Genomic DNA, 12,651 nt, shown 5'->3' with positions numbered 1-12,651 from the left:
CAATTCTGCTCTTTGTCATTTTAAAGTGTACCCAAACTTGTTGGTGTTAGTCACTTTGTTATGCTATCAAACAGTGTTAATTCTATTTAACCGTATTTTTGTACCCATTAACCATCCCAACTTTTCCTTACCGCCCTGCTACCCTTTCTAGGCACTGCTAACCATCATTCTACTCTGTCTCCATGAGATCAATTTTTTAAATATTTAGCTCCCACCCAGGAGTAAAAACATGAGAGATTTATCTCTCTCTATATATATATCAACTATATATATATAGTTGTAAGACAGCCACATCTGAGCACAACCCTAATGTCCATCTGCTGTAAAATGGTAGAATAAATAAGAATATACTCATGAGATGGAGATGAATGAAATCCAATTGTGTGCGTCAACGTCAACGAATCTCAAAACTATGTTGAGGGACAGAAAAATGCAAATCGTTCATTTGTAATATTCAAAACACTCAATCCATGTGTATGTAATGGAAACCAAGAGAAACTAAAGGATACATTGTTTTGGAATACAGATGTATTTCTAACATCAAATAAAAATAAAGAGAATGTTTAATGTAAAATTCAGAATTCAGGATGATATCTTTTCTTTTTTTTTGAGGACAGGAGAAGATGTGATTGTCGGTGGACATATGAAGTGCTTTTATAGTACGAGTAGAGAGTGGGCACATGCTTATTTCCTAATTATTTTTTAAACTATTCATGCACATTGCATATACTTTTTAATAGAATGCAAAGCATTAATAATGTAAAACATTGTAAGGGAAACTTTTTAATATAAAGCAAAAAAACAGTATAAACGAAGTAATGAAGTCCTGGAAATGCAATTTGTAAGAAGCAAAAAAAAAATATTTTTGACTGAGGGAGTATAAAAAAATAGATAAATATTTATACAAGATTACTGAGTAGAAGCACTAATTGTTAATAAAGAAGTATCCTTCCCCCCTTCCCTTGAAAGAGCAGCGTGCAATGGTAATAAAAATTGTTATGGAATATATTTAACACTGTATAACATTATTCAAAATTCTTCTGGAAAAAATAATGGTGATAGGGAGTGATACATCAGAAAACTTTGCAAAAGAAAAATAATAAAAACAGAAGGCCTTGTTCTACCAGATATTAAAACATACTATCACAACACAAGAGAGAGAGACTGTCACAGAAGAAGCTATGACTGGGTGAAATAGAACAGAAAGTCATACAGCATACACCAGGATGCAGAATAATTTAATATGATGGTGAAAGGAGGTACTTTAAGTGACTGGGAAAAGTATTGACTGGTCAATTAACTGTCTTAAGAAAAGTATAAAGAACAACAGTGCGATTTCTACCATGTGCAACGCACAAAATAAATTCAGATGAGTTAAAGTGTTGGGCGCTAAAAAAAGTTAGGAATAAAAAATTAAATCAATTATAAAATGATTATTCCTGCACATTTTCTACTCAGCTGATCTGGAGTGAGACAGAGAATTTTCTCTAAATTGTGAAGACCAAGTGGCCTAGTCCTATTAGCTTCAGATCCGTTGTCACCTCCATCAGGCAAACCTTCACAACCTCCATCAGATAGACCCTCAGAGCAAGGAGTAGAATCTGCATCTATTCAGCTCGCTGTCTTCTCAATGAGTAAATTTTCTCCATTTATATAGTGGAGGAAAATAATAATATTATTATTATTATTAATAATTATAATTACTAATTATAATATTTTTAATAATTAAAAACAATTTCTTAAATTATTTTTTGTTTTTTTATTTTTAATGATTATAATTAATAATAATACCATAGGGGTATAAATGGATTTGGTTACATGGATAACTTCTATAATGCTTGAGTCAGGATTAGGATTATAATGTGCCCACCACCCAGACAGTGTTCATTGTCCCTGTTAGGCAGGTTTTCACCTGCTCCTCTCCCCTCCCCTTCCCCCATGCTTGATTTTCACTGAATTTTTCTTCCCTCTGTGAACATCTGTGCTCATCAGTTAGTTCCAGCTTAATAGCAAACACATATAATTGTATTATGTATCTTTTACGTGTGATGTTTTGATGCAGGCATATAGTGTGAATTAAGCAAATCAGGGTAATAGCTGATATCCACTACCTTAGGCATTTAACATTCCTTTGTATTGGGAACATTCCAATTCTGCTCTTTGTCATTTTAAAGTGTACCCAAACTTGTTGGTGTTAGTCACTTTGTTATGCTATCAAACAGTGTTAATTCTATTTAACCGTAGTTTTGTACCCATTAACCATCCCAACTTTTCCTCACCGCCCTGCTACCGTTTCTAGGCACTGCTAACCATCATTCTACTCTGTCTCCATGAGATCAATTTTTTAAATATTTAGCTCCCACCCAGGAGTGAAAACATGAGAGATTTATCTCTCTATGTTTGGCTTATTTCACTTAACATAATGGTTTTCAATTCTATCCATGTTTTTACAAATGGCAGAATTTCTTTTCATGTCTCTCTCTCTCTTTTTTTTAATTGAGACAGAATCTCACTTGGTCTCCCTTAGTACGGTGCTATAGCGTCACAGCTCACAGCAACCTGAAACTCTTGGGCTCAAGCAATTCTCTTGCCTCAGCCTCCCTAGTGGCTGGGACTACAGGCACCTGTCACACCATTCTGGCTATTTTTTTGTTTGTTTGTTTTTGTTTAGTAGGCCTGGACTGGGTTCTAACCCACCACCAGCCTCAGTGCATGTGGCTGGCATCCTAACCACTGAGCTATGGGCACCTGGCCAAATGGCAGGATTTCATTCTTTTTGTGACTGTATATAACAATATTCCTTCGTGTATATCTATCATAATTTCTTTATCCATTCATTCATTGATGGAAAGTTAGGTTGATTCCATATCTTGGCTATTGTGAATATTGCTCCAATAGACATGGGAGTCCAAGTATCTTTTCTTTCTCTATTATTTCAATATATCATAGGGGTGTAAATGGTTTCGGTTACATGGATAACTTCTGTAATGCTTGAGTCAGGATTAGGGTTACAAATGTGCCCATCACTGAGTGTTCATTGTCCCTGTTAGGCAGGTTTTCACTCCCTGCTCTCCACGCCCCTCCCCTTCCCCCATGCTTGATTTTCACTGAATTTTAGTTCCCTCTGTCAACATATGTGCTCATCAGTTAGTTCCAACTTAATAGCAAGCACATTTGGTGTTTGTTTTTCCATTTTTGAGATACTTCACTTAGGAGAATGGTCTCCAGTTCCATCCATAGTGTTGCAAAAGGCATTAATTCATCCTTTTTATGGCTGAGTAGTAGTCCATGGTAGACATACACCACACTTTGTTAATCCATTCATGAATTGATGGGCACTTGGTGTTGATTCCACATCTTTGCAGTTGTGAATTGTGTTGCAATAAACATTCAATTACAGGCATCTTTATGGCAAAATGACTTCTTTTCCTTTGGGTAAGTACCCAGTAGGGGGATTGCTAGATTAAATGGTGGGTCTGCTTTTAGTTCTTTGAGGAGTAAGTCATAAAACCTTAAAAATTTTGGAAGAAAATGTAGCCAAGCTCCTCTCTATATAGGCATAGATAAAGAATTTATGACTAAGACCCAAATGGCAAGCACAGCAACAAGAAAAGTAAGTGGGGCTTGATTGAATTAAAAAGCTTCTGCACAGCTAAGGAATAATCAACAGGGCAAATATACAGCTACAGAGAATGGGAGAAAATATTTCCAAACTATACATCTGACAACGGGCTGATAACCAGAATCTGGAAAGAGCTCAAGCAAATCAGCAAGAAAAGAGTAAACAATCCCTTTAAAAAAAGACACGAAGAGAAGCTTTTCAAAAGAAGATACACAAATGGCCACTAAAAATATGAAAAAAATGTTCAACACCAGTAATCATCAGGGAAGCACAAATTAAAACCACAATGAGATATCAATGAGATATCACCTGCCTTTTCACATTCTCCTCTTCTTTACAACAAAAAGTATTACCCCAATTAGAAGAGCTTTTATTAAAAAAACAAAAACCAGCAGGTTCTGGTGTGGATGCAGAAAAAAAGGAACATTTATTCATTGTTGGTAGGACTGCAAATTAGTACAATCTTCTCAAAGTATTGATGCAACTTGTCCTCCACTACACTTTTGGTAGATGGCTTCACCCCCACTTCTCAAGAAAAGAATGCTATTAGAATAACTCGACTCATGCTTTCTTTCTCCTCTCTTCTCTTACAGAGAGAAAAGTACCTTCATTTAACCCACACTGGCCTTTTCAAAACCCTACCAGTGTCATTTATCTCCTATCTCTTTCTCACCCTTCTGCCTCCCGACATCTAGTTTGGAATTCTCCTGGTGCCTTTAATCATGCCAGAGCCTCTCTTCTCTTTGGCGAGAGGAGGGCACTGATTTGGCTCCATTATCTCACCCCTGCCTTTTGTCATTCTCCTTTTCTTTACAACAAAAAGTATTTAGTTGCTTACTTGACTGACATCACCTCCCACTTTGTTCCCAACTCTCTTCAGGATGGCTTGTGAACCAACATGTTCCCTTAAATTATTTTTGCTTGGATCACAAGCGACCTTGAGGATGCTAGATTACTCAATGGGCAAATTCAAAGCCACACCTCACTCGCTTACTCAGCCAGTCCGTTATCACTGACCAGTCTCTTCTTGAGACTATTTCCTTCCTAAGATGTTGCAATGACAGCTTATCTTCCCAGGTTTCCAGTTACCTCTCTGAATACTGCCTCCTGATTTCTCCATTTGTTTTCCTCCTAATTGTTAGGAATGAACTTCCTCTTGGCTTCGTCCTAGACTGTGTGTGTGTGTGTGTGTGTGTGTGTGTGTGTGTGTGTGTTTCTCTACTATCTATTCTTGCTATCAATTTTCTCCTCATAGTTTCAATTTCCAAACACTGTCCCCAGTCTTCCTATATCCACCTGCTACTCAACATTACCACTTGGAAGTCCTCCTTACACTTCAAACATGAAATATGACAAAACCTGACATCCCCAGCTTCCTCTCCCAAACTGGCTATCCTTTAAAGCTCCCTTGCTACAAACAACACTCTGATCTCACAGTCGTTTAAAACAGAAAAGCTGAGGTTCTCCACGACACCGCCCTTCCTCCTCATGTTTATCCATTACCACTAAGTCTAGTTAGTTTGGCATCCCCAAACCTCCTTCACCATCCATTTCTTTTCTACACTGCCATCCCCCTGGGCCAAGCTGCCATGCTTTCTCTCCAGGATGGTCACGGCAGTCTCCTAAGTGATATTCTCTTTTCACCATTTACCTTACAAAGCTATCCACAACCCTTCAATACCTCCTCCCTTTTGCATCCCAGTAACTTCTACTTATCCACCAATTCTAACCCATGTGCTGCTTCATATTGTAGCTTGCTGGGCTAGTTCTTCTCTGCTTGTTCTAATTCTCCTAATACAGGCATCCCCATTCCTCAAGAGTCCCGGCAACAAGTGTAATGAATTAATTGTGGGTGTAATTATTTAATGTCTGTCTCCCTTTCCAGAATACAAGCTTTAACAAGGATTTGACTACATCTTTTCTTGTTACTGATGTATCCCCTAGTGTCCTACTCCCTTGATTATAGGAAATACACAATAAATATTTGTGGAAAAGAAGAGTGGATCAGAGAGAACAATGAGATCTGACTAATGAAAATCTTCTTCAGAGCTAACAGATTTAAAAAGCCAATGACAAACTGGCAAAAATGTTTGCAACCTATGCAAGAAAGATTATGTCCTTAAAAAGAGATTATAATTGTAAGCCCATAAGACAAAAATAAGCAAAAAGGAAGACCCATACGGGGAAATAAGGGGTATAGGGAGCTTGTTCATAAAAGGATCAGTGAAAATGGCTAATAACACTGGAAACAAAATTTATATTCTCTAATATTCTAAAAAAGATACCCACGCACACTTAATTTTTAAATAGTCAGTGTTGGCAAGGAGAGAGACTAGACATATTCTTCTGTTGCACAGTCCAAACTTTCTGGAAAATAATTTGGTAATATGTATCAAAACCCTTTAAAGAAAATATTTATCTTGGCCCACTAATTTAATTTCCAAACATTTATCTTAGGGACATCAGCAGAGTTGCATGCAAATACTTTCTTATAAGTATGCTGATACTTATTTATAAGTAAGCTCACTCCAGCATTGCTCATAATCAAGAAGAATTTAAACAACAATAATGCCCAATAATAAAGGATTTGTGGCCCTAAAAAGGCACCTACTCCTCTAAGCAGCCACTAAAATGCACGGCCCTGAAGAACACCTAAGGACTTTTTTTTGTTGAATTCTATGATTCCTTAGTGATAGAAGAAAGTCACAGCACAATATGCATGCTAGGAGGTGTTCTTTTTACAAATAAGAAATATTTATATGCATAGGCATATTTTATATTTAAAAAATAAAATGGGTACACATTTTATGTGCATCAAAATACTGGAAAAAATATCTTTGAATATGGGGATTGTGAGTGATTCTGTTCTTTTCTTTTGTTTACCTTTTGGTATAGTCTTAATAGTCAACCGATTCTATACGTCATGCCCATAATGAGCAAAACTAAGTATGTTTTAATTTAACAATGGGGAACTGATTGCAACAGATGGCCAAGGCTATAGGTAGAGAGGTATAACATGATGATTAAGGGCGTATGGTTTAAAGCTCATAGGCAGGTGTTTAGTTTTCCCTTTACAACTTAAGAGCCACATGACCTTGAGCATGTTATATAATTCTCTCGGCCTTGGTTCCCTTATTGGCACAAAGGAGACATTGTGTGCTGGGCAGGACTATTTTGTGGCCATAGTGCAATAATGAATGTAAAATTCCCATCAAAGAGGAAGTGCTTAGTAAAAGTACCTGCTTTTATAAAGCCAAAATATAAATAGATCCCATAATAATTTATAGGAATTCATGATTCCCTAGGGGGTTATAACTGAAAGTTGAGGGCATCATTTTTATTTTCTGGTTCAGCATCTTTCAGAAGGCTGTGAGGATGGTGAAGTCGAGCAGGAGGATTCTGGCAGGAGGACTGACCTGCTTACAGAAGCAGCCCCAGGAAAGGTTGTGCTCATTAGGGCAAAATGCTGGCATAGGTCATTCACTCGTTTATTCATCCAGCCAGCAAATAGTTATTAAGTGTCTACCCCATGCCAGGAATTGGGAACTCAGCAGTAAGACAAGGTAGCTGCCTTCTTGGAGCAAGGCAAGCTTCTTCTAATTGGGTTGAGATTTCAAGACCCATAGCTGGATTCGGGGATTAAGTCAGGAAACCGAGGAAACACATCCTAAAGTTGGAGAAAACTTGGCAGGGTTAGGAAAATGATAGTTGGTCAAATGACGGAGAGACTCATTTTTCTTTCCTTGCATATAAATCCTGAAGCCAAGGCCTCGTTCCAGATTCTCACTTGCTAGCAGAACTGGTGATGTCCTTTCTGCTTGAATCAAGTTCAATTCATGAACAGACCTGCTCAGTCTGCGGGTAAAAAGTCTCATCTGCCTTCTGAAAAGTAGTCAGCAAAGTGCCCCATGGTCAAATTCAGTCCATTGCCTATTTTTAGAAAGGAAACATTAGGGGAACACGAGAGTGCCCATTCATTTAGGGATGATCTCTGGCCATTTGTGTGCTACAGTGGAAGAGCTGCGCAGTTGTGACAGAGACTGGATGGCACATTGGACCTAAAATATTTACTGTCAAATCCTTGGTAGAAACTTTGCCAACCCTGTCCTAGGTCAGTGGGTGGGAGACATGACGTGGAAAGTGGCCTCCAATTCATAACTTGTCCTTTCTGCAGTTCCAGGAGCTGTTCCTCTAGAGTCCATCCAAGGGGGGCCCTTTGAGGAGAAGATCTACATCCAGTGGAAGCCCCCCAACGAGACCAATGGGGTCATCACGCTCTATGAGGTAAGGAGGCCCTTTGTGCTGTGTCCATTGGCTTAGCTTTGTTCAAGTCACTTCAGCCTGAAGTTGCCGAATACCCACTCCCCTGAGGACACAAAGGTGAGTGAGACACAACTTACCAAGAGGCTCCTGGTGGTATGATGGGACGAAAACACAAGGGAACACAATTGAGCTGTCTTCATAGCCCCAGAGATAGAGAAATTTGGACACACCATCCATAGAAGTATTTTGGTGACAACTAATCTCTTCCACAAAGGAATCAGAACTCATGGGGCCAGATTATCCAGATATGGAAGAAAAGACCCAGGCCTGGCAAACAGTGGTTCACACTCATCTGGTCATCTGGAAACTGATACTCGCAAGATGCCCAGCCCACCTGTATCAGCCCCTGGGCTTTAAAAAGAACCCCAGGGACTACCCTCTGCCTCCGGGGTTCTTAAGATTTAAATTGCTCTCTGCCCAAGATATATTTGGTCACCCAGGTAATAGTGTCCAGAGCCTCTCTCCAAGCATTAATAGTGGGAACTTACCAGAAATGGGACAGAGTTTACTCAGTTGGGAATGTACCCATCATGCCAATACAATATGGCTTCCTGAAAACTTGTAAAACCAAAACAAACCGTATAAAAGTTCATTGCAAAACAAAACAAAGCAAAACATCACCCAAGTTAATAAAGCTAACACCCAGGTCTTGGGATGTAGGTAAAGGTTGACCCTCCTTGGGCCCCTTGTATCCTTAGACAACGTAAGATTGCAATACGGGATGAAAGAGGAAAGCACAGCAATGCAGAGGGGAGGGCACGGATGCTGCAGCTGGAATGACATAGCCTAATGTCCTAACAGCACTACCAAAATCTCGAGTGCCCTTTGGCAGGCTTCTCCTCTCTCTATGCGTCACTTTCCTCATCTATAAAATGATGGTGTGAATCGCTGCCTGAGGGTTGCCCTGGGAAGTCTGGGGTGGGGGGGGTAAAGCCACCAACATCCTCGGACTGAAACATGGGTCTGTGGAAGGGCTTGAGCCACTGAGGGCACGTGCAGAAACACACCCCCAAGTGGTGTTTGTCAACATTTGTTATCTCACGGCCCAGACACACTTGAACCTAGAGTGAAACTTCCGCAGCACACTTAAATTATGTTGATCCAAAAAAAGGTGAGAAAAAAACGTACTCACTGAGCTTTAAGATTCTTTCAAAAACAATTTAATGATTATTGAGAATTTTCACAACACACCTAAGATCCTGTCATAGCACACTGGTGTGCTGCAGCACTCTGGTTGAGAAGCATTGACCTAGAGATGGGGCTTGACAACATTGTACTATTAGAGAGGGTGAGCTCTAGAGGGGGAAGTCCATGAGGATTTGATGGGGGAGAAATAGGAATAATCTGATAAGACTCTCTAGAAAGATTTACCGTGTTTCCCCAAGAAGAAGACACTGTCTTATATTTATTTTTTTCTCAAGAAGACATACTAGGGCTTATTTTCAGGGGATGTCTTACTCGAAATGCATGGCATGGCAGATATGCTGCATAGCCATACCCATCACTAGGTCTTATTATGGGGTAGGGCTTGTATTTAACAAATGCATAGAAATCCTGCTAGGGCTTATTTTGGGGGTAGGTCTTATTTTTAGGGAAATACAGTAGAAGGTGTCCAGAGCTCTCTGAGGGAGATTATTATTCAACATATGCCAGGTGTTTGGGAAATCCCTGACTCACTAAATCCTGCATTTCTAAGAGCTGTCTAATGTCTCCACTATAGAAATCCCCAGGAACTTGGTGCAGCTCCCAGGATCAGTATGTGGGGGGAGGGGACTGACAGCAACCCCCAACATGTATGGACCTTCTCCAGCTACATGCTTGAGAGAAGCTTCCTTCCTAGGGGAAGTGCCTCATATGGAGACACCTTGCCTAGCATGCGTTCAGTGTCTAGTCTGGGAAGAGAGGACCTGGAAATTTCACTGCACCAGCGTCTAGTCATGTCAGAGCTATCTGCTTTGGGAAGCAGAGATACAAACACACATACACACACATAAATGAAATAGAGATCTGTTGTGTGTGACAGTCCATTCTTTGTGAAGCAGAGGAAAAGAACCCACCATTTCAGGCGTTAAATTCCTCCTGTTATGTAAAAGGCTGTCTCAGCCAGATGTTCAAGACTTTTGGAATTCACAGGCCACTAACATTTCAAAAGGTTTAGGGTATTCACATAGGGTAATTTACCATCTTTAATCAACATAATTTTATAAAAGACAGAATTCTAAAAATATAGAAAGCACAATTTCAAAATAAAAGGCACCCCTTCATAGGGAATCAAGTTAGCTTTATGACTAACTGGTGGCAATCACGTTGTTTTTTTTTTTTTTATATATATTCTTATTTTGCCTTTGATTGATGATGATTTTGTCATGAAAAGGCCCTGGTTCTGTTCCCTTCCATGCACCTGAAAACCCTGGGTCTGGGCCATGTGCAGATGGAGTCATATGTCTGCACAGATTGCTTCCATGGAAGGAACATACTTTTTCCTCTTGTAGGTCTGGGCATTGGCCTGGACTAGCAAGCTCGTGGTTGCTCTTTCATGACAAGAAGAAAGAAGTAGGCAGAAGAGAAACAAAGGTGCAGTTGTGAGTTAGACGCCCTGTGTGAGCAATAACTCCCGACATTGAGGCATCATTAGGTGGTACATTCTCTGCAGCTCCAGGCACAGAGGTGGGCACAGCAGACTCTTAACTTCTGTGTGAACCTGATGCCTTGTGAATTAAAAAAAAACTAGATATGAATGATATTGGCATTCTGTGATGGACTCTGCTAATGACAACTACATTGAGGTACCTCCAAGTCACTTCTGTGCTGCTTCTTGGGCTATGATCACAGGGAACCAGGGCCAGAACATTGCAGCTGGCTCACTTGTTTGTATACATTTGAGGCTACCTTTTGGGAATATGTCAACATTAGTAAGGAATACCCTGAAAGGAGCCAAGGAGGTTATAGGCTTGAGTCATTGTATTTTGAGCATGAACTTGACTGCAATCATGTGTGTCAAAAGCTAGGGAGGCCTAAGAATGTTGACTTTGGAGATCAGACAGCCTAGATCTGAATCCCAGCTCTGCTACTTACTTACCTTGTGACCTTGCATACATCAAGTAACCTCTTAGAACCTCAAGTTTCTCATCTGAGAAATCAAGAGAATAATAAAATTGCCTTATTGGGCTGCTGGGAAGATCAGATGAAATTCGTGCTTTATACAGTATGGCATTTAGAAATAACAGTATAAATGTTAGCTGTTATCCTTACGTGAAAATGAGAAAATGGAAGGGCAGAGGGTGAAATGAGAAGACCAAAGTCATACAGCCAAGGTGACAAACCCATGTCCCCTTCAGACACAGATGTCCTGCCCCTTGCTGTAACCCAGTGTAGTTCATGGCCCAGCAGCCCCAGTGTCTCCAGGGGGCTGGTTAGAGATGCAGCATCTCAGGTCCCATCTAGACCTCCCAAATCCAAATCTTCAGTTTAACAAGCTCCCTGTGTATTAAAGCCTGAAGTTCCATTCTAGAAAATAGTACTCTTTGGAAAGTTTTCCCGATTGATAGGATAGTATGTCCTCCTAGGAAGAGAGACAGGGAGTCCCCTCCATGCAGGGCCCAACCTAATTCAGTCCCAGAGAGTAAGCAGGGGACTTTGCTTTTAAAGACATTTTTAACAGTGCATGTGTTTATGAGGCAATTTCCAAATTTAATTAGATGAAACCAATTTGATTTTAAAAATTAGGTTCTAATTGTAATTTCAAGAGAGAAATCCATAAATTAAAATTCACCTTCTTCTGGCCTCAAAAAAGAGTATTTTGTTACAAAGAAGAATAGAATAGCACAATTGGAAGTGAAATCCTGTATGCCCGCCCACGCACAACCTTGTACTTGGACTCAGCAAACTCAGATGACAAAAAAAAGTTGGAGAGAGGGAAAGGGAGGGAAGCAGTGTTCCATTATTATGACTGTGTCATTGTTAAATATAGCAGGTCCAAATGCTATAAAGATTAGATTTATTTTCCCATGAATCTAAGTCACAACCTCTGAATTCATCCTTGGACAATTCTGCCTCCGTCCCCAAAAATCTGAGTGGCTTTGATTAAGTCCCATTTGTCTCTGGGCTTCAGTTCCCATGAAGGTGTCAGACTCTTCCAGGCTACAGTTGGGTGAGAATGAGGAGAAAAGTGAATCCATGTCAAACCCACAAAATCAAAGGTTCTACCAATGTGTTTGAAGGTGAAACAGTGATGACACTTGAAGGAAAACAGCCAGTGGAAAGGCCCTAAGGTGGGAATGACCTTGGCATGTCTGAAATATGGAAGGAAGAGTAGGGTGACTGAGGCTTGGTGAGCATGGAGGGCAGTGAGGAGACCGTGGTGAGCATGGAGGGCAGTGCGGAGACCGTGGTGAGCATGGAGGGCAGTGCGGAGACCGTGGTGAGCGTGGAGGGCAGTGCTGAGACCGTGGTGGAGAGTGGGTGGGTAGTGATGAGACCGTGGTGAGCGTGGAGGGCAGTGCTGAGACAGTGGTGAGTGTGGAGGGCAGTGAGGAGACCGTGGTGAGCGTGGAGGGCAGTGCTGAGACCGTGGTGGAGAGTGGGTGGGTAGTGCTGAGACTGTGGTGAGCATGGAGGGCAGTGCTGAGACCATGGTGAGCGTGGAGGGCAGTGAGGAGACAGTGGTGAGCGTGGAGGGCAGTGCTGAGACCGTGGAGAGTGTGGAG

At 40.6% G+C, this 12,651-nt stretch overlaps 1 protein-coding gene across 1 annotated transcript in view; it reads left to right on the top strand.

The window, feature by feature from the left end:
• Nucleotides 1-12,651, top strand: part of PTPRT (protein tyrosine phosphatase, receptor type T) — a 762,820-nt gene that overhangs the window by 399,525 nt on the left and 350,644 nt on the right. Inside the window, exon 8 of the mRNA XM_012803799.1 lies at nucleotides 7,797-7,906. Coding sequence (XP_012659253.1) covers nucleotides 7,797-7,906 — 110 coding nt within the window. The remainder of the gene's footprint in view (nucleotides 1-7,796; nucleotides 7,907-12,651) is intronic.

The sequence above is a fragment of the Otolemur garnettii genome, unplaced genomic scaffold (genome assembly GCF_000181295.1).
Source record: "Otolemur garnettii isolate 467f Iridium unplaced genomic scaffold, OtoGar3 scaffold00023, whole genome shotgun sequence".
Lineage (NCBI taxonomy): Eukaryota > Metazoa > Chordata > Mammalia > Primates > Galagidae > Otolemur > Otolemur garnettii.
Note: the sequence above shows the minus strand (reverse complement) of the source record. Positions and strands in the feature narration are given on the sequence as shown.